The sequence below is a fragment of the Myotis nattereri genome (assembly GCF_964212035.1).
Source record: "Myotis nattereri genome assembly, chromosome: 3".
Classification (NCBI taxonomy): Eukaryota; Metazoa; Chordata; class Mammalia; order Chiroptera; family Vespertilionidae; genus Myotis; species Myotis nattereri.
In genome coordinates this window covers 55557129-55583330 of record NC_138077.1, presented here as the reverse complement: position 1 = coordinate 55583330, position 26202 = coordinate 55557129, and the positions used below count along the sequence as shown (strand labels likewise).

At 44.3% G+C, this 26202-nt stretch overlaps 1 protein-coding gene across 1 annotated transcript in view; it reads right to left on the bottom strand.

Moving 5' to 3' along the window:
- Positions 1 to 12415: 12415 nt before the first annotated feature.
- HEG1 (heart development protein with EGF like domains 1) overlaps positions 12416 to 26202 on the bottom strand; it is a gene marked incomplete at its 5' end in the record, with an annotated part of 88936 nt that continues 75149 nt past the window's right edge. The window contains 3 exons of the mRNA XM_081085407.1: positions 12416 to 17449; positions 19437 to 19611; positions 25763 to 25850. Of these exons, the coding sequence (XP_080941533.1) occupies positions 17300 to 17449; positions 19437 to 19611; positions 25763 to 25850 (413 nt within the window). The 3' untranslated portion in view covers positions 12416 to 17299. The remainder of the gene's footprint in view (positions 17450 to 19436; positions 19612 to 25762; positions 25851 to 26202) is intronic.

Below are 26202 nucleotides of genomic sequence, written 5' to 3'. Positions count from 1 at the left end.
TCATTATTTGTAATACCTAATATCCATAAACCAATGAATGGGTAAGCAAAATGGGGTATATCCATACAATGAAATATTATTCCACCATAAAAAGGAATGAAGTACTGATACATGGTACAACATGGATGAATCTTGAAAACATTATATTAAGTGAAATAAGCCAGTCACAAAAGACTACCAATTGTATGATTCCATTTATATTAAATCTCCAGAATAGGCAAATCTATAGAGACAGAAAGTGAATTGGTTGTTGCCTAGGGCTAATGAGAGGTGAGAGGATTAGGGGATGACAGCTAAGAAGTAAGGATTTCTTTCTGGGGTGATGGAAATCTTCTAAAATTGGTTGTGATTATATTAAATTTAAATGAGTAGACTGTATGGTATGTGAATTATATCTCAATAAAGCTACTACCCAAAAAAATAAAAGAACATTAAAAAAGTGAGCTGGTTCCAGCCAGTGTTGCTCAATGGTTGAGTGTCTTCCCATGAACCAGGAGGTCACGATTCTGATTCCTGGTCAGGACACATGCTGGGTTGTGGGCTCAATCCCCAGTGCGGGTGTGCAGGAGTCAGCTGATTGATGATTCTCTCTCATTATTGATGTTTCTATCTTTATCTCTCTCCCTCTCTCTTTCTCTCTCTGAAAATCAATAAAAACATTTCTTTTTTTAAAGTGAGCTGGGATGGATTAGGTAGATACAACACCAGCGCAATTTTAGCGAAGACCATCTTAAAGAAAATTTGTATCACCAGAGACCTCCCTCTGCCTACACATAACTTTTGCAATGACCATAACTCTGTGTAGTTGAGAAGAGCTCTAGAAATGTAGCTATTAATAACAACTTACACTTAAAAAGCACCTACCATGTGTCACCATTCCCCATGCTTTAAATTTATTAACTCAAAACCATGAAGTAGATTTACTATTATTATACCCATATTATAGCTTGGAACCTGAAGCACAGGTAGGACTGTGACTTAGATCAGGGTCAGCAAACCTTTCCTATGAAGAGTCAGATAATAAACATATTAGGCTCTGTGGGCTAAGAGGTGAAATTGAGGATACTATGCAGACATTTATAAAACAAGAGAAAAAACACACTTCCCAAAAATATTAAAATATAATAGTAATTGAGCACAATTTTTGGAAATACTGTTCTACTAATAGAAGAATAGAATTATTCTTGGTTGGGGGAAATATTTTGCTTAATTGAGGTTCAGAGTTAAGTTTCCTATTATCAGAATTGATGACAAATATTCCACTGTTAATGCTGATTAATAATAAAATTTTATGTATTTCATCTTTAAAAATGTCTTTCACACAGATATGTACTGCCAAATGCTGAGATCAATCCATGAGCATATAATTTTAAGGATATTTATTGCTTGGAAGGCAGTTATAGAATTCTATGAGATTCTTTTATTGGTAGTGCCTTTTAGCATGCCATTATATTGCAAATTAATCACTTCCAATTGAAAGTTAGGTAGCTGCTCCTCAATTGCTTCATAAAATGGACTTTGAAATATAAAGTTTGTTTTCATACTTGCATTAAAGCCCAAAAAGTACTGCAGGAACTATAGTTTAAGTTCAGATTATATGTCTGCTGCAAATTTGTGTGGGAAAGATCTTCTCATTTTAACCTTTTGACCACACAGGAAGTATAGAAAGCAGCTTGATGTGACTTGTGACTTACACAACATCAATAGTTAAAATGACTTCACCACAGTATAAAATTTGCATATAAACCATTCTTGTCTGATAAGAGTGGTTCTTCTCACTAATATTTTAATCTCAGCCCTGTACTCAAAAATTTGCAATAAAACTTTACTAATGCTAAGCCATCAAACTGCTTTATAGTAGGGTAAGTCAGGATATTAGCTTCTACATGTGACAAAAAACCACAGAACAGTGTTGGTTAAGTTCACTGACAGTGAATGAAGTTCACCATTGACACCACTGGTTACATAACACATGATATATTCAAATATTTTCAGCCAAATACTTACTCATAGGTAATACAAGGAATAGCCATCCATAAGCTTCAAATGCCTAGCATTTTCACAAGCTTTGCAAATGAATCACACTATCGTTTTTTTCTGCTCCACACATATTTCTACCACCTCCAGTTGTAACACATCTTAGCAGATTCTACTTCAGTTTATACTGAAATAATGTTTTCTCAACTTCTTTGAAAATCACTTTTTTAAAAACAACTTTATTGAGGTTTAATTCACCTATCATACAACACACTCATTTAGAGTGTGTGATTTCATTTAAAAATATCCTTTCTTACAGTTGTTTCACAGAGGCTATTCGGAGAGGCTAATTCTTCAGTCACTTCAAATTTGTCACTGACTCCTTGAATGAACCGCTGAGTAGTATGGGTAACATCTGTCAACTCCTCAAGAACCAAGGAAAATCACTCAAAATTATTTGCCTTGTTTATTAGTTGACTATTAGATACTGTCCCCAATGTTCTCAACTCTCTGAGCAACTGTTCTTGCTGCAACTGTCTTAAATAAGCTTCTCTCCTCCGGACACATTGCTTGGGCTGCTTCACTCAAACACAACTTAATTAACTCACTCTTAAATGGCTTTCCTTGCTTGGCTCACAAATGAGCCACTTGGAAACTTGCTCTGATTGCAGCCTCATTTTTGTTATTTAATTTTAGGAAGAAATTCTTCTGTGATGAGACATTCCATGTAAAATTTTTTACCCCCACCCCTTCTGATGGCTGCTTTCCTTTGAGTTGGAAATATTGTGATATGTCTTTAGTCTGGTAATATTAACATAATCTATTATTTCAGCCCACCTATAGTGTCATGGTCTAAAGAGTAATGCTTTGCCATCTAATTTGATAACAAAATAATCCATACTCCAAAACAATCCACACTGTGACTTAAAAATGACACGTGAAGTCCATTTTGCTCTTCTTGTTTTGACATGATGGTTATATGCTGGTAATTTAAAAAGTAAACAAAATGTCACAGCATGACTATATACATGGTGTTTGAAACACTGTTGAGCTTTAACTGCATCGCTGTGACACGTAATGTGTGGAGCAGCCGTCACGTATTAATCTCTGCTCTACTCTGCTATTGTAGCACACCATGCAGGCAAACGGGTGTGGCTGCGTTCCAATAAGACTTCATTTGAGGACACTGAAAGTTGGGTTCCACATCATTTTCACATCAAGCAGAATATGATTCTTATTTTGATATTTCTCGGTGATTTAAACGTGTGAAAATGACTCTTAGCTTGTGGTTTCTACAACAACAGACAGCTGGCTGACTTTGGTCCATGGGATGGAGTGAGCCAGCACCAGCTCTAGAGTGCGGTCAGCCCAGTGGGGACGGATCCTCACCAAGGTCAAAGCTCATCCCTGTCCATAGCATCCTGAAGACCGACAGTCTTAAACAAGTTCCTTTCCTCCGGACACATTGCTTGGGCTGCTTCAATCCAACACAACTTAATGAACTCATCTCTAAATGGCTTTGCTTGCTTGGCAAACAAATGAGCCACTTGGAAACTTGCTCCGATTGCAGCCTCATTTTCGTTATTTAATTTTAGGAAGCAATTCTGCTGTGTGGGTGTTCACTTTTAACCTCCTAGAGCAGTGATGGCAAACCTTCTGAGCTCGGCATGTCAGCATTTTGAAAAACCCTAACTTAACTCTGGTGCCGTGTCACATATAGAATTTTTTTGATATTTGCAACCATAGTAAAACAAAGACTTATATTTTTGATATTTATTTTATATATTTAAATGCCATTTAACAAAGAAAAACCAACCAAAAAAACGAGTTCGCATGTCACCTCTGACACGCGTGTCATGGGTTCACCATCACTGTCCTAGATTGAAGGACCACAAGACTTGACCCCCATGAAGATGTCACAAACCACATCTTCCAGAACTCTTTCCCAGGGCTGAGTTGAGTAACACTACCCATCCACTGTCTCCTTTAACTCCATTATGAGAAGTCAGTTCTATGGGCAAATTTTTATAGACTAAAACTTGGATCTTGGAGATGTTAAGTAACCAGGGGATATGTGGCAGCCCTGGGATTGAATTCCAGGTTTCAAAGGTCATGCTCTACTCACCATCCCACACTGTTTCTATTTCATCCAGACACTCGTCTATGCCTGCCCCACACCCTGCCCATGTTCTCCAACCAGGCTGCTTCCGGAATGACTTCTGTCTCCATTGTGGAGCTCGTCAGTAAACACGGCTGGGTGTGCTGGCCTTGCCCTCTTCCATACACCACTGTAGCTCACATGTTCTTACGGCTCATACTTTTGATGACATTGTGTCCTGGAAATCATAATAAGCTGGATGCCTAAACTTTGGGCTTTTACCCCAACCCTTCCATGAACCAGAATTCAACTCTGGGAAAATTTCCCTTCTCTGATCATCAGTTTCCTTATCTGTAGAATCAGAGTGGAGGTTGAGTGATGTCATCATTTCCTGAGCTTCTTCCTAGTTTTAACTTTCTATAAGTCGACTGACTCCTCACCATGTTTTATTACCCACATATCACCATGTCCTTTTATTAGTAAGAGTCATGCTGATAGGTTCAGAGAGGCATGGACTCTGAACCTTGCTTTAAGACACATGACAAGAATCTATTAATAGACATAACATCCCAGAAATGCCAACTGGTTCATACACAAGAACATTTAAGAATAATTAACTATCCCTGCCGGTGCGGCTCAGTGGTTGAGCATCAACCCATGAACCAGGAGTCACAGTTGGATTCCTGGTCAGGGCACATGCCCTGGTTGCAGACTCCATCTCCAGGAGGGGGTGTGCAGGAGGCAGCCGATTGATGATTCTCTCTCATCATGTGTCATCTATTTCTCTCTCTCCCTTTCACTTCTTCTCTCTGAAATCAATAAAAACATATTGTTTTTAAAAAGAAAAAGAATAATTAACTGAACAAAGAGACCAACTTGATCTTTAGCCAATGTACAAACTAAAGCGGATAAAGAATGGGGCATTATGGAGCGGGGAGCAGCTGGAATAACAGCCAATTCTACAAATATTGATTAGGCATCTACCATGAGAGTGCTAGCAAAAGGGAGTGGAGGTGAATACAAAACAAATAGATAAAAAAAATGTAAAACTGAGGAGTTCACAGTCTAGTGGGTGATAACCAAGGAGCTAATAGAAATGTAGGAATCAATAGGGGGCTTTTGACTTACCTGCCTCTGTAGAGAGGTAGACTGAGAGAGCTTGCTTTATTGTAATGCCCATCAATCAGGGGATAGAGCGCCTCAGGGGACAGAAGCCTCAGGCCTCAAAGTTCCATTATTCCTGAAGGTTAACCTATGCTTAGCTCTTCCGATACAAGTGTAGTGCTTGCTGCCGGGCAAGGGAGTGGGAAGGGTGTGCCTTTCTCATTTTTTGTTTTTGTTTTGCATTATTTCTTTAGCATAAATTCTAGGGAGTAAAATTACTAATTCAAGGGTTAAAGATTTTTAAAGCTTCTAGAAATTGTTGCCTAATTACCTTCTTAAAGATTTATATTAATTTATACCCCTACAGTTGTCCTCTCATCGATCAGCATGAAGTATGTTCATTTATAAAGTAGGCTTTTTTTCCTACCTTGGTAGGTAAAAAATGGATACCTCAGTGTTTAAATTATCGTTTATTGGACCACTAATGAGATTAAACATTCCCCATATATTTGTTAGGTTATTTGTAATTCCTATTCCTGATTTTTTGTCTATTGTTTTAAGGGAAGAGTTATTCATAATGTTCTAGTTAAGGTACATGAGATGTTTAGGTAAATGTTTGGATGAAAGATATTAACCTTTGTTGACTCTTCATTTTCACCTAACCCTCCCCTCTTCTAAGTCCAGACCCATAGGCTCATGGTCAAGTCCTCGAGGCCCAGAGGCTTGCAGTGAAGTCCATCAGAACCCTCTCGTGCTGGTGCCACCTTCCAAACAAAACCTCAATTTTGGGTCAATCCATTGACCCCTTCTCTGCTCTAATACCCACTGCTGAGCCCTGCTAGAGTAAAATGATTTAATGTGGGGATTGCTGCTACCACAACCCCACTGTTCTCAGCCTGTGTCCAATATACTCCGTGTCCTGACCAGCTTCCTCCCATGTTCCTAACCAGCCATTTCAGACATTCTCTCCTCCCCTCCTTACAACCCTTACCACCTGCTTTCTTCCTTTTGTATTCCCTCCCCCAAATATTATATAATCTATCTACACTAATAAAAGAGAAACATGTAAATTGCTGTCACTCTGCTACGCCCACCAGCCAATCAGAATGACTATGCAAATTAGCCAAACAAAGATGGCGGTTAATTTGCATACGTAGGCATGGAGTGAAGACTGAAGACTGAAGACTGAAGACTGAAGACTGAAGACTGAAGACTGCAGCGGAGAAGTCAAGCCTCGCTGCGGCCAGAGGGGAGAGGCCTAGTCTCAAGACTTGGCTTCTCTGCTGAAGCCAGACCAAAGGCCTGGCTCCCAGGTGCTGGAGGAAAACCGGTGCTCGCAGCCAGGGGAAGGAAGGCCTATTGCGCGAATCTTCATGCAATGGGCTTCTAGTATATATAAAAGGCTAAGTGACCGCTTGACTTTCTGACCAGCTGGTAGGTATGACGCATACTGACCACCAGGAGGCAGACGCTCAATGCAGGAGCTGATGAGCTGCGGTGAGTTGGTAGTGGAGATAATCGGGTGATGCACCCCAGAGCCAGAGAGGAGGGAATCCGATTCCGGGGTGCATCACCCAAGAACCACCCTCTCACAATCCAGGACCCCTTGGGGGATAATGTAGAGCCGGTTTCAACCTGACCCCCACAGGCCAGGCCGAGGGACCCCCACCTGCCAGAGAGACCCCACTCACTCCACAGACGCCCTCGGAGCCGTGGTGCCAGCCCAGGTGCGGCCGGCCGGGGAGGGACCTCGGAAGGTTGGCTCCAGGGCGTGTCTGGCCCCATCTTGCTCAGTCCCACCCTGCCTGCCACCTTCTAATTAATTTCCTTTCGATGTGCACGAATCCGTGCACTGGGGCACTAGTTGACATATAACATCATATTAGTTTTAGGTATACAACATAATGGTTTGATAGGTGTTTATATAGTGAAATAATTACTACAATAAGTTTAGTTAACATCCATCACCTCACATACATTTTTTTTTTTTTTTTTTTTTTGTGGTGAGAACTTTCAAGATTTACCCTTTTAGTGACTTTCATTATAATGCCTCTTTCATTATAATGTGCTTCTCAACTTGTTTCATCGTTTAGGAGGTTGTCAGGAATATAATTAAAATAGAAACACAACAGTACATGAAATCGTCTACAGAAACGTGGCTACAGAAATGGTTCCTTTAGTTTGAACTCTAAAATGTTTTCCCTTTAACAAACATACAGCTCTTATTACATGTCAAGTGCTGGTGTAAGTGTTGTATAGACATTGACTCATTCTCATGACAACTCTAAGAGGGAGATTCTGTATTATTACACATGAGAAATTAAAAAGAGAGAGAAAAAATTGCCCAGGGTCACACAGAGCTAGTAAGTGGGGATGTGAATTCAGAAAGCCTGCGTGAATGGCCAGGGTCATCTGTCCCGTTCCATTGCACCTTGTCAGCCTTGGCTGTCCCCCACCATGCTCGCAGGATGGCTGGGGAGAAGGTCGAAGAGGTGGGCAAGGACTTCTTTCCCCTCACACCTTTATCAAGTGCCCCTGGGAAGCTGCTTGCGGCTCGCCCAGAGCAGAAGAACGTGTGCCCCTTATCGCAGTGACTGTCTGCACCTGGGCACACTGCCCTAATACAAACCTTCTGTCCCAGCCTCACCTCTCTCCTCTCCTGTTAGCTTCGCTCAAATCTGTCCCCATATAGCCCTAACCTAAATCTAGTACTTCCATCCTCTTCAAGCGCTTTGACCCTCCCAGGAGGACTCTTATCCAAGAAGCGGGAAATAACCGGGTTGGAAGTACGAAAGAACTTTCTAGTAGCTGGAGTTATTGAGTTAAGCAGGAAGCTTCCTCAAAGCAAATGAGCTCCCTGTTGCTGGGACAGCTACTCAGATGAGAGGGAATTTAAGTGCTTCTTTAAAAAAAAAAAATATATATATATATATATATATATATATATATATATATATATATATTTTATTGATTTTTTACAGAGAGGGAGATAGTTAGAAACATCAATGAGAGAGAAACATCGATCAGCCGCCTCCTGCACACCCCCTACTGGGGATGTGCCCACAACCCAGGCACATGCCCTTGACCAGAATCGAACCCGGGACCCTTCAGTCCGCAGGCCGACGCTCTATCCACTGAGCCAAACCGGTTTCGGCTTAAGTGCTTCTTAAGGGTGGTTGGAATAAATGATGGCGAAGATCTCTTCCCAGGATTCCATATTTTATGTTTCCTGATGTTGTTTTAATTTGTACTTCATATTGTTTAAAGCAAAAGGTCTCCTCTCTAATGTCCTTTAACATGTCTCATCTCCACTTGTATCACTAGTAGTTCTACCTTTAGTGCTGATGCTTACCACAGAGAAAGATGGTGCTGGGACAGGTCGCTTCATTTGCACAGGGTCTTCTTCCTCTAGGGCAGTGGTTCTCAACCTGTGGGTCGCGACCACTTTGGTGGTCGAACGACCCTTTCACAGGGATCGCCTAAGACCATCCTGCATATCAGATATTTACATTACGAGTCATAACAGTAGCAACATTACAGTTATGAAGTAGCAACGAAAATAATTTTATGGTTGGGTCACAACATGAAGAACTGTATTTAAAGGGCCAGCAGGTTGAGAACCACTGCTCTAGAGAAAGCATGTCAAACTCGTGGCCCACAACGAATGTTTTTATGGGCCAGCCAATATAACGGTATATAAGAAACATTTTAATAAAAATTTCATAACTTAATTTTTACAATATCCTGGTATACATAATTATTATTATTATTATTATTATTATTATTTTTATTTTTTTTTATTTTTATTTTTTTATTGCTTAAAGTATTACAAAGGGTATTACATATGTGTCCATTTTATCCCCCCGCCCTAGACAGTCCCCTAGCCTCGCCTATCCCCCAGTGTCTTATGTCCATTGGTTATGCTTATATGCATGCATACAAGTCCTTTAGTTGATCTCTTACCCCCCTACCTCCTGACCCCCAACCCTCCCCGGCCTTCCCGCTGCAGTTTGACAATCTGTTTGAGGCAACTCTGCCTCTGTATCTATTATTGTTCAAAAGTTTATAATGGTTTCTATTATCCATGAATGAGTGAGATCATGTGGTATTTTTCCTTCATTGACTGGCTTATTTCACTTAGCATAATGCTCTCCAGTTCCATCCATGACGTTGCAAATGGTAAGAGTTCCTTCTTTTTTACAGCAGCATAGTATTCCATCGTGTAGATGTACCACAGTTTTCTAATCCATTCATCTACTGATGGGCACTTAGGCTGTTTCCAGATCTTAGCTATGGTGAATTGTGCTGCTATGAACATAGGGGTGCATATATCCTTTCTGATTGGTGTTTCTGGTTTCTTGGGATATATTCCTAGAAGTGGGATCACAGGGTCAAATGGGAGTTCCATTTTCAGTTTTTTAAGGAAACTCCATACAGTCTTCCATAGTGGCTGCACCAGTCTGCATTCCCACCAGCAGTGCAGGAGTGTTCCTTTTTCTCCACATCCTCTCCAGCACTTGTTCGTTTGTTGATTTGTTGATGATAGCCAGTCTGACAGGTGTGAGATGGTACCTCATTGTTGTTTTGATTTGCATCTCTCAGATGATTAGTGACTTTGAGCATGTTTTCATATGTCTCTTGGCTTTCTGAATGTTCTCTTTTGAAAGGTGTCTATTTAGGTCCTTTGCCCATTTTTTGATTGGATTATCTTCCTTTTGTTAAGTTGTATGAGTTCCCTATAAATTTTGGAGATTAGGCCCTTATCAAATATGACATTGGCAAATATGTTTTCCCACACAGTGGGTTTTCTCGTTGTTTTGTTGATGGTTTCTTTTGCTGTGCAGAAGCTTTTTATTTTGATGTAGTCCCATTTGTTCATTTTCTCTTTAGTTTCAAGTGCCCTAGGAGCTGTATCAGTGAAGAAATTGCTTCGGCATATGTCTGAGATTTTGTTGCCTTTGGATTCTTCTAGGATTTTTATGGTTTCCTATCGTACATTTAAGTCCTTTATCCATTTTGAGTTTATTTTTGTGTATGGTGTAAGTTGGTGGTCTAGTTTCATTTTCTTGCATATATCTGTCCAATTTTCCCAACACCATTTATTGAAGAGACTATCTTGGCTCCATTGTATGTTCTTGCCTCCTTTGTCAAATATTAATTGAGCATATTGGTTCGGGCCGTACATAATTATTATTAATAATGAACTACAATGTTTGCTAATGACTGATTACTATAATCATGTTGCATTCATTTCCCTTACGCACAGGTGCACCATTACTCTCCACTAATACTAGCAGTGAATATTTTAGCAGCTGATTGCCACGTCATTAGTCTTGGACTGACTTGTTTGGTGTGAGCAACAGGAAATATTTTGCTTTCGGAGAACAAGAAAAATAGGTTAATTTGCATTACGCTTATTAATTTGTGCAGTTATTCAGTGTCTGGTAAGTTAATGTTCAAGAAAAAATACTAATTTTTATTAAAATGTTCCATTATTTTATGTCAACGATTACTCATTTATTTCAGCCCTTTGTATTCAGCATGTCTCTATCTAAATAAACCTACGTTTCTATGAAAATTGAAGCTTTTGTTCTTTTGCGACCCACATAAACTTAAACCTTATTTATTTGGCCTGTGTTAGCCTTTGAATTTGACATGGTTTCTCTAGAGGCATCCTCTTCAAAATCCTGAATAGCCTACTTCCTCTTAGTCTAAGGGTCACTTTTTAAAAAATATATTTTTATCAATTTCAGAGAGGAAGGGAAAGGGAGAGGTAGAAACATCCATGATGAGAATCATTGATGGGCTGCTTCCTGCATGCCCCTTATTGGAGATCGAGCCCACAACCCAGGCATGTGCCCATAGGTCAACATTCAACCACTGAGCCACACCGGCCGGCCTAAGGGTCACTTTTGACATATCATTTTTCTTATCATGCTCAGGTCAGTACCCACTGCTGGCAATTCTGCCTTCCAACACCAAATGCCTGTGATTTCCAAGAAGTTGAATCACATCCAAGGTCTTCAGGACCAGTTCCTGGTGAATCAGCATTGACGTGAACATCCTCATCCTACTTTCGTCTGTTTTCTTGTGTGACAGGAGGGCCCCAGTGAAGAGAACCAATATGTGTTCTTAGTAGTTTGCAGTGTTTTCAAATGAATTCTCCCCTCTAATCCTCACAACAACTCTGGGAGGAAGTAATTGTTATCCCCACTTCACTGACTAGGATACTCAGAGAGCTGAGCAGACTCTTAGGCCTGACATCACAACCTGGGAAAACAGCCAGGTTGTTAGAAATTGTTAGAAAAGGGTCTTGTACCAGCTGTCAGAGCCCAGACCTTCTGACTGTGCAATCTTTTATGAGGTCCATAAAAAGCAACATAGATAACGTATTCCTGGCACCTGTGATGTTTATAGTATCTGGCGGAGCTGGGCAGGACAATAAAGGGGTCAGTACTGCGTTCCTGTGAAGATCTCCCTTGGGGATTACCATGTGGGCAGGAAAGCGGAGTGGGAGGGGCTGGTCAGGAGAGGAGTGCAGGTCATCCCCATTCGAGGATGTCTGATGGGCCGCAGTCTGAACCTAATCTGCCCAAAGGTCACCGCTATGCCCAGGCTGCCCTAACGGCCTCTCCTGGGGCCAGGTTTCTGTCGCAGAGCTGACGGAATCTGAGGGGCTCATCCATCCCCTGCCACGAAAGGCACCCGAGAAAGCAACTGATTAACATACATCTAGCCAGGCCGCCACATTCATAGGCCACCATAGTGTCAGGGCCATGGCCCCCCATCTTATCGTTCCCCAGAGTCTCCACCACAGAGCACAGATGTGCTTTCTTCCCCTTCTCCTCCAGGACATACAGAATTGGCCTGGAGTGGCAGTGGGAGAAGCTCAAGTGGAAGTTTTCAGGGTCTGAATTGGTTACTTACACTCTCAACCCATAGAAAGAAAAGTAAACAACAGCAGGTTATATACCTGAACCAGGCGTTTTATCATTAGGCCAATCTGTCCGTCCGTCCATCCATCCATCATCAGAAGTGTGTCTCCTCACGGAGAGGGGCATGGAGGATACAGAAATACCGAGTCCCTACATCTGCCATGTGAGAGTTCACGTGTAAGGTTCCCTGTGCAGGGGCTCACCACAAGAGCGCCATGGTTTACCTGATGCCCTCGGGAAAAACTATCTGCTGTGCTCTGCCTCGTTTGCTTGCTTTTACAAGAAAAACACACAATGAAAATGATATTTATTTTATTGCATCATTTTACTGACTAGAACGCCAGACTTATAGTGGGTATAAGTATAAAAATAACCGAATTCTTACAAATAATACTTTGCTGCTACAGTACTGAATAATTAGTGGAGGTTGCAGTTATAATACAATTTTAAATAACATCCTCATAATGGATTTAACACAATCCATTGGGGACTAAGGTGTCAAGGTTTGCAAAGAGAGATCCAGGATGTGACTCAAACAGTTCAGATTCCAGCTACATGCTTCATTTCACCACAAATCCAGCAACACAAACATTAAAAAAACCTCACAACAACCCAGGTTGAAAAACCTTTTTTGTAACCCAGGCAATAGAGGAAGATAAGTGGGTTAGTTTCACAGGTAAACTGCATCCATCCCTTCCCTGGGTGGTCCCATCCTTCCTACCCAATAATTCTGCATCTAATGCCTTAGATGTGCCCAAAAAACAACGATAAAACCAGATCTAATGCATCCTCTTCACAGATACCCAGGAGACAGAGCCAGTCTAAGATCTGTCTCTTTTCAGACCCATACTGTCCCTTTGGCTTCACAGGTTTTTCTGTGAGCAGTTTACACCAAAGAAACACTACTGAAAAGATATTTTAGCACAATGGATTAACTGCCATTTAATACTTTAATGCTCCTAGTATTTTAACCAGAGTTTCCTTCTCTGGGGATTGGAGGAAAGAACACACACTGTAAAAGCCAACTCTACAAAACCGAGTATCCTTTTTCAAACCCAAACACAAGAACCCCAGAGTGAAATAAAATGTCCCTTCTAACCCCCGCAAAAGTTTTCACATACACACACACACACCAAAAAAAAAAATCTCTGACAGTAGGGTAGTGTTAAATAAGATGCAAAAGACTGCAATTCTTCCTCTTTCCAAAGACTTGCTTTAGTTTTAAGATCAGTGTAAGAATCTCAGAACTATGGGTCAAACCCAAGTTGTGGGTGTGTTAGGCTAAACTAAGCCAGAAGCAAAGTTCATAGAGCTTCAGGGGACCTGGGCCCTTCACCAGTGGGCAAGATGGCTTAATAGAGGCCCCCAAAGGCCACATGCAAGACCCTACTGTGTCTGCCTGGGCACGTTCCCATCTGAATAAATACCCTTCAAAGACATTTTCTTGGGCAACCATCCAGCCTTGTAATGAAAAGAGGCTGCCTCCCTCTGGGCCAACTTTCACAGTCACCTCCTCAAGAACTCAATAATCCCATCGTCATTTCTGACCCCAATGCTGCCAGCCAGCTTTGATGAAGCTATCCACTCAGCAATTTTGCTCTAAAGGACTTAGCTGCTTCTGAAAATACACTTTTGTCAAAGCCGGAAGATTTGTCAGCATTTCAGACATTCAACTGAATATGTTCCCGACTCGGATAATATTTACAAAAGTGTGCCTCCAAAATGTGGGAGCCACAGCCTTAGCGAGGGAACAAGACAGAGTGGCCCTCAGGTGGACGGCTAAGTCTGGCTGTGTGTCCCAAACCCCGCTCATCGCTTTACACCTCCTACCCCCAAAGCCACGTACCTACATGCTCCGTGCTCAGCATGAACCAGCACTATTTTCTTAATGATGACTACACGTGTCCAAGAAATACATGTAATGACAAACCGGAAAGGACTTTTTCAAAAGGGGAGTCAACATAGGTTTTTTGTTTGTTTTTTTTGCACTTCCTGTCATTAGTTTAGCTATTGCTTAATAACATTAAGGTTCTTTTACAAAAAGATAACACACTTTAAACTCACTCTCCCATGCCCTATTACATTTAAAGTACACTGATGGTGAGGCAGGGAGGTACAGTGAGAAGAGCAAGCCCGGCAAAGGGTCTGAAGCACAGCTGCGCAAGGCAATTGTCCTCTCTGACGTTTCCCACACCCGAGAAGTGGGCGCTCTCGTGCCCACCTCCCAAGGGTGTCGTGAGTCAAACACCTTGCACGGAGCCTGCGTGGAGGAGACACCAGAGATGCCATGTGACCCTTAGACTTCTTCCCATGTTGTCTCTAGAGCCCGGGCTGGCTCACGGGGCGGAGAGGAAAAGACATGAGAAATAAGAGCCTTTGTTTAAGAGCTTACACAAAACCCACAGATGCCACCTGCCCAGGTATGTTACAGGACAGGTGGGTTCCATTCGGCCCCACTCTTCCCTATAGAAGTTTAAGAGTCTCCTGGGCAGTTAGGCATCCCTTTCCCCTTCCTCCCACTCCCCCAGCGTGGGCCCCACCCAGGGAGACAGGGCTGGGGCATTTCTATGAATTCCAGGTGTGGGGCTGACACTGCACACCTGGGCCATGGCTGAGAGTGTGTTGGCCAGGGGTGAGTCCCATCCTGTCCCTTCAGTTGAGGTGGCTGCTGCCCTAGCAGGTGCTGCTCTTGGCAGACAGACTCTTCTGGAGGTACCAGCCCCACCCAGGAGCGAAGCCAGCCTTTCCAGTCCTCACCCCGGTGGGCAGTCAGCACCGGCTGGCTAATGGTCATGCTGTCTTCAAGCCTTCTTAGAGCCTCAGGCCCTGGAGAGGCATTCCCCACCCCCACTCACTTCCTAGCAATCGCAGCGCCCTAGGTGAACCCAACCTTGTGGGGGACCTGCTTTTTTCACAGTAAAAGAAAAACACATTCTTAATCCACTTCATCTGCACAAAACCCATTCACAGGAAAGTGTTCTTGGAGCTCACAGGACATTCCTTTCTGGATTCTTCTCAAGCATGCGTTTGGGGTGGAACACTTCATTGTGTGGAGCTCATGGCTCCGGCCCAGATACAGGAGGTGACTTGTCAGCTGTGGTGGCAGCTAACGGTGGCAGGGGGCACGCCTGAGAATCGCCCCCACGTGGCTCTGGGCCCTGGGAGGAGCAAGAGCTGACTGAGAGCCGGGCGCCAGGCCACTCAGTCTGTTGGCTCAGGCGAGCAGAGTGCAGGAGCTCGGAGCGCTCCAGTTAGATGTGAGGCCACGGGCACAGGGCTGGTTCCACGGACAGATGCAAGGGCCAAGATTTCAAAAAGGCGACTTTCAGTTGGCACCTGCTGACTAAAACAGCATTCTCTCTGCATCTCTCTCATGAGATGAGTGCAATTTAACTACCTGGAGGCGGCACACCGGCTGGCGCTCCTGGCTCCTGCTGCTGCGGGGGGGGGGGGGGGGGGGGGGAGGGGGGGTGAGGACGCGTGGAGACCACGGGGCACAGGAGTTCGCACTTAAAACTGTTAGGCTGAGGACTGCAGAAGAGTGAGGGTTAGATACATCTGAAGGGGTTAGAGAACCTTAAAGAAACAGCCCCAGCACAGAACTGTGCCCACTATGGGTTCCACTGAGCTCTGGGCTTCCGGGTGGGACCAGTTCTTTACCTCTGTGCTCTCTACTTCATGCAAACCTAGGATGTGTCAAAGCAGAGTCATCACAGCCCCACAAGGAGCAGTCAGAGACAGCACTGGACGCGCCCCTCGCAGGCCCCACGCCACAGGCACGATAAAGGAGACGCGCGACGTTCCCTCCCCGAGGCCGACTCTCACCCCCGTCTTCCCAGAGTCTTTCGTTCTCCAATGCTGACCTGAATTAGGGCCGTGTTTCTGGAGGAAACTATATAGTAGTACAAAGAGTGCAAATCACTGGGTGAGCGAAAATAAGTTACTTCTTCGGTGAATAAATAGTTCTGAGCAGTTGGCTGAAAGTTTATACCGACTTTGTGGGTGAGATCGGGGAAACAGTTAAAAAGGTGCAGCATCGGAGGTGAGCAGACTTACATGTGGCTCCATCCCAGCTCGCTCTCCTTCCGCAGGAATCTGCCCGGCTTCCCACAGCACTGGGGTTTCAGGCGATGGACTGGCCCGTTCAGCCCATTGCTCTAACCACAGTCAGCTGTCGAGACTACACACGCTGCTTTTCCTTTAGTGGTGAAGTGCCAGCTCACACCCAACCCGCATTCAGCTTAGCATTTCCACTCCACATGGAGCAGCCTCGGGCTCAAGGATGAAGGTCAGACACCCAGGCACCATGCCATGTGCGCAGGGATGAAGAGCACCCCACCGCCTGCACCTCTCGCTCTTCCTCGGGCCTCCGCTCAGCCCCTGCCCGGCTGGGGCTCGCTGGGCCTCTCTGCAGGGCAGCTGTGTGCCTCTAACTAAAACCAAATGGAAGTCATTTTGCCCCGGCCCAGCTTGTTTGAAAAAGTGAGCTTTCACTGCAAAGGGAAGACGTAACCTTCACTCTAGGTGTCACCTTGACTGAAAAACCAAACTGGCGTGGTGGGCTGTGCCGCACACGTTTCCATTTCTCATTCTGGGGGTTGGCTTGGAGACTGCAGCACAAGAAGGCCTGGAAACATATTAAAATATTGTACAATAGCCTACAGCATCTCCAGACCTTAGTGGTATGTGCATCACCATCACCTGTTGTTTAGCACACGGTGCTGGGCAGGAAAACAACGAACGAGCCAGTATTTTGCTATAAATTAATCACCAAATCGAGGCCCATGGAAGCATCTGGGGAAACGAGGCCTTCTTTCTGGGAGTCTTGGAAAAAAACCCCAAAGGAGACCCCCTACCCAATTTACTAAAGTGCAAACTAAGGAGACCCCGGTGCTTGCTGTGGTGCCCAACGAGCTGCCCTAGCCGGCGTCATCCCTGCAGCCAGTGGCCGAGCCGCGGTCATGCCGAGACCTCCTGGTACTGGCCATGTGCACATTCACAGTAACAACAAGTGAGCGGCCTTCCACGGTGGCCACGCCCCGCACACCCGTCCCACTTCCTGCCTGCCACTCCAGTGCGGCTCCCAGTCCTGGGAGCAGCACCTGCAGGCCCCGTGCAGTCAGCCCTCTGAGCAACAGCCGACCCAGCCACTTGCTCGGAGCAATGGGCTCCTCTCTCTTCTCACTTAAAAGTAGTCTCTTCTCCTGCTCTCATCACTGATGAAAGACGGGTTGTACTGTCCCGGGAAAATGCAAGAATGCCGGGAGCCCGGCAATCCAGTGTAGGCCGGGTAGAGTCCATTTCGTTCAAGTTCAGGATTCCTTACGCTTGTGGGCTGGAGGCCAGAGAGAAAAGGAAAAAAGGGCCATTTATTATTCATGGTTTAAATTTAATAGTAAAAAAAAAAGAGAATGCTGCATTATAATAAACTTCAGATGGAGGCAGCTAATACTCAGCAAAGTCTAACCTAGAAGCCAGGGCCCTCCCCAGGCCGGTTTTTTATGGAAAAAACTTCGACCAAGGGCAGTCCAGTGATTTTAGACCAACATAGGAAAATACCTAGATTAACTGTTATCTTTACTATTATCCAGATTAATTATTATCTGATTATTCACTTGACCTTTTAAAAGAGTGTCTTTCTCTGTGGAGCACAGCAGCTGTAATCCTCTCTGGCATTTAGCTGGACTCACTGGGTGAAGGGTCGTCTGACCCCGCCCCCCCCCTCACCCCACTTGTCAGAGCTGGTGTTAGGACCCCTAGGCAGGAGGCCAACAGCGATTCTTAGGTGTCTCTGACCAGGTCCCAGCCTAGCAGGTTGCGACTGCCTGTCTGATGTGCAAAAGGGGCTCCTGGGAATGACAAGACTGCTCTGGGGAAGCCCTCACGGGGGACCCCTGGGGGAGAAGGCTTGCCTGGCAGAAATGAAACACAGGCACTGCACAGAACAAACGCAAGTCCTGGGGACGCCCGCGGCACACGCGAGACCGTGGTGAGCGACAGCACTCACACGGGGGACAGCTTCACGCCGTGGCCGTGGCCGTGGCCAGGTTCTGCTGCCACAGAGTGCTCAGCCTATCTTTGAAATGCAGGTGGTGTTCATTTAAGCTCTCGATCGTCTCTATTGAAGGCGATTCTTTAGCTGAGGCCATGGAGGCACAGTTGGGTCCTATGACTCTGCAGGCCTGTTCGTTGCTAGGTTGTCACACCACACTGGGGTGGAGGAGACCCTAGCAAGTCTGTGAGTGTGTGGTCACCGGTCGCTCCTGGGGAAGACACCTGCTTGGCTATGGCTTCAGTTATTAGAGCAAAAGAACTTTCCTGACAAACGGAAAACAAAGCAAACCCTTTACGAAGAAATACCAACAAAACCATTTGGGCCAGAGCTAAGTTTGTGTCTCCGTTAATCTTTCCTCTGGGTCTTCTCGTTCGTCCCCCAGGTTTCAGTTTTTCAAAGAGCCCATGGAAGCAATCGCTTTCTTACCATAAACAAACTTGCCCTTCCCATCCAAAGTCTGAGCCCCCATGGTTAGTCCCCTTAGCAGCCAGAGGGGCTGTGGTTTCTGTCACAGGATTGCCTGGTGTTATTAAGTCCCCATGGAGCCAGAGTGCATGTTTATTGCTACCGCTCCAACATGGTGTGAGAAGTCACCTGACATCTATTTATTTTTCGGCTTTATGTGTTTGCTGTATGGCTGACGCAGTGTGATGTGAAATGAACTGAGCAGCGCCTGGAAATATGACATGGATTCCTCGCTGTGGGACAGAAGCAGCCAGGGTTGCAGGGTGTGTCCCATCTGTCTGAGTGACACAGTCCAGGGCTGGGCAGAGCAAATTATTAAACACCTACTAAATATATCTTTTAAACCTCTGAGAAGTGCTGGTGGTGGATGAGGTTATATTGCTCTCTTTATACCTTTCTCTAACCCCTCAGTTTCGATTACCCAACGACATGAGGTAAGGTGGGGCAGACAAGAGATAAAAAGGAAAGGGCCAAAGGCTAAGTATCATTTCTCTATCTTCCAGTATCCAATCCTATAACTTAAAAGCAAGGTTCATAACAAGACGGCTCCTGCTACCATCCCATAAAGGCAATGGAAACAGCCTCTGTGGAAACAGCCTTCATATCTCACCGTCAGTTCCAATAACTAACATGCAAATAGGTCATAAGTGAACTGAACATTAAATTCTGTCCCTACGGGGCTTAGGCCATCATTCCCTGTAACCTGTAACTAGCTGTAGTGCTTTGACTACAGCCAAACAGAATCCCTTTAATTCTCAGAGGGAACCGGAGCCTGCGGGCCCCCTGGCCCCGGAATACACACCGAGTAATACACGTCTGTCATCTGGAGGAGGTTTTTGGTGCTTCCGTTCTCATGCATCTCAATAGCTTCTCGGCCCCATTCCTGCGAGCGAGGGTTCTTGGGGTACTCAGCGTATGGGGACATTTGGAAATCTCCACTTTTGAAGATGAGTTTGCTTATGTCATTTTTATTCTTTCTGTGGGGTAAAACAATATTTGAAAATTTAAATGAATACATTTTGTTAAAAAAAAAAAAGGCATTTGTGAAAGCACCATCTAGCATTTTACAAGGTAAATTAGACCTAAAGCTACCACTATATTTCTTTGTAGCTGCCTAACCAGGAATGTCATTACTGTTATTATCTTTAGTATTTGCCCAAACAAGTAAAAATGCAATTAGGTATAAGAAAATATGCAAAAACCCCTCCAAACTAAGAGGCCCAGGGGACCATGGCAGGCCTCTCAGAGAGCTGACTCAGACCCTCCTGGGGACAGACGGGCGCATTATGGGGCCAGTGGGAGCCAAGAGTCAGAGGAAAGGCCTTCGGCCGCTGGTTCCGGCCAGCGGGAGCACCACAGTGCACATGGAGCTTCTAGGTCTCATGCAGATTTATTAGAACAGGAGCTCTGGGGACAGGGCGCCTCTGGCTGGGCAGAGAGATGCGACTTGCTCCCCGGGCCACATCTCGCTACTAACAAAGCTGGGACTAGAACCAAGGCCGTCCAACGCCCTGGCTAGTGCTCTTCTACCACATGAAGCTACTTCACAAACCATAAAACCAGGATGTCTTGTTTGCAAAAAAACGCCACCTATTTATACACCTACACATCTCGTGTCAGTGGGTCAGGGAAACCCTGGGGCAAGTCCCCTACATGTGAGAGGTGGTCACTGGAAATTGTTGGAATATGTTAGTCACCTACGTACTAGACATGTTTACCCATATGTACGCTGGACTTTTCTTCCTTCTACCTCATTTCCCTATAAGCAAATGTTCGTGGGAAAGCACAAAGCAACTCGCGGTCATAAAAGCAAATGTCCAGTGTGTGGCTTAGGTGTTGTTCCTCCTGCAAATTCTGAAGAGGCCTGCCACTGCGCTGCCCGGAGGGTGGGGCACCTGGTCTCACACAGTGGCTTCCTTATTCACAGCTAGCCTTCCTTTCCAGCGACCAACAGTCACAAGGTCCTTCCCCATGGTTACGCTCCCTGGTACAGGGCATTTAGCACACAGGGGGCTGATGTCCCCTTGAGCACCCAGGGTTTCTCTCTCCAGCTCCTAGTCTCAGCCCCAGGATTTTATTTCGCTCATACTTTTGGATGAAAGGGCCCACATGCTAACTTGACAAGCTCAGGGGAGGCCTGCATGGCGGTCTTACAAACTCAGAGACCTAAAGTAACCACAAAGGATGGTCTGAAATTAAACTTTAACTAAAAGCAGTTATGGTGGGTGGTTACGTCCTAGGCCGGTATCTTCACTGACAAGGTCAACCTCTACCTTAACTGAGCCTGTCTGTCTTTTTGCATTTATGATAACATACCCTTGAAATGTCTGGGTAACTTGTAACTTCCCTTTTTCTGGAGCCCTTGGGGCACAACCCAATGTGCCTGGGCTCCAAGACAGATACCACATATTCCTTCATTATCATGTTCATTGTTCCTGCACCCACCTAAGTATGTGTCTATCATTTTACTTTTTATCCAATCCAAGGGGTTTCCCTGCTTTGCCTTCTCCTACCTCTCTAGTCTATCACCAGTGGGTTTCATGTAACCCACCTACGTCCCTTTCCTTTGATTGCAATGTATAAATACAGATATAACCCGCCATTCTCCAGAGCAGTGGTTCTCAACCTTCCTAATGCCGCGATCCTTTGATACAGTTCCTCATGTTGTGGTGACCCCCAACCATAAAATTATTTTCGTTGCTACTTCATAACTGTAATTTTGCTACTGTTATGAATTGTAATGTAAATATCTCATATGCAGGATGTATTTTCATTGTCACAAATTGAACAAAATTAAAGCATGTGACTAATCACAAAAACAATATGTAATTATATATGTGTTTTCCGATGGTCTTAGGCGACCCCTGTAAAAGGGTTGTTCAACCCCCAAAGGGGTCGCGACCCACAGGTTGAGAACCACTTCTCTAGAGCATTATCTCAATTCATCGAGGTTCTGCTTCCTGGCATATGTCGACAGTTTGGCTCAAATAAACTCACAAAAATTCTTTACAGGTTTCAACGGTTTTTTACGTTAACATACTTTATCTTTGATCATTGGGTGGCAACTTTGCAAGTGACCGGCAAAGGCTGTACCATGAAGTCTACATCCCGAATGGGCTGTTAGGGCAACCTGGTCCCTCAGCCTTACTGGAGACAAAGGATATCTTAAAACGTCCTGCATGTCAGTGGTCGAAAAGAAAACTTGCTATTTTGGTAGGTTTCCTCCGTCTGCTATGTCAGGAGAATGCCTGCCATTTATTATCATCTAAATCAAAGGTGATTATGTTTCCTTATCTGAATAGATAATCACAGAGAAGGGGAACCAACTCTGTCTTTTCTCTTCCCTTCCCAGTAGAAACCCACTCTCGCTGGCTCCCAGGAAGCCCAGCGCCCAGCACACACTGCTGGGTCTGCTCATCCCCAGGCCTGCTACAACTTCTCTGTGCTCAGGTATCTCAGGTACCCATTTCATCTTTGTTTGATTTTTAGTTTGTCCATTTAGAGTATACAATCAGTGGTTTTTAGTATATTCAGTGTTGTGTAACCATCATCACAATTTTAGAACGGTTTCATCACCCCAAAGAGAAACCTCATACTCCTTAGCCATTACTTCTCAATTCTACCCTCTGCCCACCCAGCCCTAGGCAATCACTCATATACTTTCTGTCTCTATTAGATTTGCCAACTTGGAACATTTCATACAAATGCAATAGTTGGTCTTTTAAGGCTGGCTTATTTCACTTAGCATAATATTTTCAAAGCTCATGCACATTACAGCATGTATCAGTATTTCATTCCTTTGTATGGTTGAACTAGAGGCCTAGTGCATGAATTTGTTCACATTGAAAGGAAATTAATTAGAAGAAATACTTTAATATCACTATTCACCCTTTCTCTATAATAGAAACGTCAACCAAATTCACGATCGACAATGACAGATGGAAACACACACGTGTGATTGGCACCAGCGAGAGCTTTATCTTATATAATTAAGTGGTAATATGCAAACTGACCCTCACTCCACCACACTGCCACAAGATGGCTGTGCCCACAGCAGAGTCAGGGTTCCCCTAACACAAGCCGTAACGAGCGATCAGCAGGGACCTGAGGCTGCGCTCCCTGTCTGGTGGGGCTTGACAGGGGACCTCAGGCCGCGCCCCCCACCCCAGCACTGGGCTGGGGGACCTGAGGCTGTGCCCTCCATCTGGTGGGGCTTGACAGGGGTGGGGCCAGCCGGGTCAGGGTCTCGTGCAATTTCGAGGTGCACATGGGTGGGCAGGAACTTGACTCTGGGTCCCGCAGCGTGCCCCAGACTCTGACAGGAGGAAGATTTTCATATACATTTTACTAATTTTCTCTCATCCCTGATACTTCTATTATAGAGAAAGGGCAAATAGCAATATTAAAATACTTCCTCTAATTAATCCCCTTTTAATGTGCACAAATTTCATGCACTGGGCCACTAGTATGTGTGTGTGTGTGTGTGTGTGTGTGTGTGTGTGTGTGTGTATATATATATATATATATATATATATATATATATATATATATTTGCTTAATTAGACCTGCTTTCTGATTTAGCTAAACTTTTTCCAGCCCAGCAAAGCACCCCAACGTCTCTTTCAGGAAACTGTCAGCAACACAGCAGTAAATATCAACATGAAGCAGATTATTATATATCATGCAGGGAGAACAAAGGGTGAAATATTTAATTACAGCAGTCTTTGACTATATTCTGCAGTGAGAAAACCTGAAGTCATTTTGAAAGTCCACCATTTCTTATTTCTTTACAGTTGGTTTCTAAACTTTCTAAGTTCACTTTCTAAACTTCCTAAATCTCCATTTTCTGGCTAATAAAAAGAAAATAGGATTCTACTGAGTCTCCTATCTACCTACTCCAGGACTTCTGTGAGGATCAAATGAGATGAGGCATGTGAAAATGTTTCACAGACATTTGGTTAAACTGTAAAATGTTTGCACCTGGCTATAAAGCAAGTCATGTTCCTGAGCTGAAGAAACTCCAAGGAGGCTAGTTGCTAGGGAGAGGAAGCCAGGTGTTGCTACGTTACGTCATTACCTGGCACCCACAGTCACTGTTTCTGGGCTGGGCTGTGGGCCACATTTTGCACCATGAGGTCTTGGCAGCATTGGTTACAATTTGGTGGGATGTTGCTCTGGGGTGGTGGCAGGGCCTGTGTCCCACTTTGGGGCAAGCCGAGTGTTGCTTTGTGAGTGCCAGGTCCGCAGTGCTGTTTCTCTGTAAATGGCCAGTGAGCACCACGGCAGCTTCTGTGTTGAGTGTCTGGCCCCTGCTGGTCAGTGGGCATCATAGTGACTGGTCTGACGGTCAGACACTTAGCATATTAGCCTATATATATATATGTATATATATATATATATATATATATATATATAGTATTTAATTGTATGGATATGTCACATTTTGCTTATCCATTCAGTTGATGGATACTGGGGTTATTTTCAGCTCTTGGCTATTATGAGTAATGCCACTATGAACATTCATGTACACGTTTCTGTGTGGACATAACTTTTCATTTCTCTCGGTATATAACTAAGAGGAGAAGTACTAGGTCAAATGGCAACACTGTGTTTAACTTTCTGAGGAATGGCCAGGCACTTCCAAAGTGGCTGCATCATTTTACATTTCTACAGCAGTGTATTTATTTGGGTTCTAGTTTTTCCACATCCTCATACCAACACTTGTACTTCCCTGGGTTTAAAAACTATTTTACTGATTGACTGACTTCAGAGAGAAGTGCTGGCTGAGGATGGCCTTGCATTGTTTTCCTTGTACCTTTCTCCAGCCCCTCAGTTTTGATCACATGAGGTAAAGGTGTTCCGCTTAGTTATGCATTCACTGGTTAGTGCTTGTATGTGCCCTGACTAGGGGTCGAGCTTGCAACCTTGACGTATCAAAATAATACTCTGACCAACTGAACTACCCAGCCTGGGCTTTTTTTAAAAGAAAAAATTACCCATCACAGTGGGTATAAGATGGTTTTGATTGCATTTCCCCGGTGGCTAATGATGCTGAACATCCTTTCATGTGCCTTCTGGACACTTGTATATCTTCTCTGGAGAAATGTCTTTTCAAGTTCTTTTCCATTTTAAAATAGGGCATTTTAAAATGGTCCATTATGATTTAATGTCTTTTTATTATTGAGTTGTAAGACATCTTTATATATTCTAGATGCAAGTCCCTTATTACACATATGATTTATTTGCAAATACTCTCTCCCATTCTGTGGTTTGTCCTTTCACTTCTTGATAGTGATCTTTTAAGCTGAAGGGGTTCAGAACAAGTCTCCCCAGAACATGCCACTGTGGCCTGCAGACAGATTTGAGCTGAAGACAGTCAAGGCCCAAAAGACCCAGGAAGAGCTTTTATACCCCCCTTTAACTGCCTAAAAGGATTTTGATGGAGGGCTTGGTCCAGAAAGAGAGCTATCACCAGAGATCACTCCAAAGAGTGTGGGCTGGGCGTGGGAAGCTGCTGGGGAGCTCAGCAGGGCCTGTTTGTTCCAAGTCCCCTCTGCGTCCCACTGTCTCTACATCCCATCGTCTCTGCATGGCATGGCGAACGTTGGTTTATCCATCTTCCTGTGAATCACCCTCCTCCCCTTTGAAGTCCCTTCTCTTAGCTCAGGATGGAATATAAGCCTCAATTGTCTGACTGCCTGTGGGTCTCATCTTTATATGTGCCACCACCCACCACCTATATACATAATTAAATGTGTTTTTATCCCATAAACTGTCTTATGTTAACTTGATTATCAGACCAAAGAACCTAAAAGGGTAGAGAAAAAATTTTGTTCCATACATTAGCAGAGAAGTTTTTAACTTTGACGCAGTCCAATCTATCTTTGTTGTTGCTTGTGCTTTTGGATATTCCTTTTCATTAAAGAAAATAAAGTCCCATTGGCCGTCTTTTCTTTCCTCCAATGGCACTACCTATCATGAATTTCCCTTTCTGCTTTTTTTTAGTGGTTCAGTCATATATTACGATTTAATGTTGTAAACCGCCCGGAACATTCCCGAAGAGTAAAAATTGGCCCTTGCATAGCACATGCAAAGAAACAGAATTAGAGTGTGAACTCCATCACTCACCGGCAGCAGGTGACAATCAGTGCAATGCCGAGGATCAGCAGAAGCCCGCCTCCTGCTGCTGCAATCACCACGGTGATAAGCTGATAGGCTAAACAGGTTTAAAAGAAAAAGATTGGTAAGAGGTGATGAATGAATAAACGGATACACAAGTATGATTCTCCTCCTCACCCCACCGTGACCTCACCTTTCACTTCCTGGGCCCCCAGCAAGGGCTCCTCAGGGTTAGCACTACATTTTCTAGGTCAGAGGGCGGCAGAATTTGCCACCCCAAAACATGCCTCTTTGGCATGTTTGTTATGTCTGAGAAATTGCAGACATAGGAGAAGCTCTGAAAACAGAGCATTACTAACCCGTTGGTAAGGGAGCGTTACATTAGAAAGCCCGCCTGCACCAGCAATAGAGCTATTCGCAGAGAGAACTTTTTCAGCGGAGAGATTGTC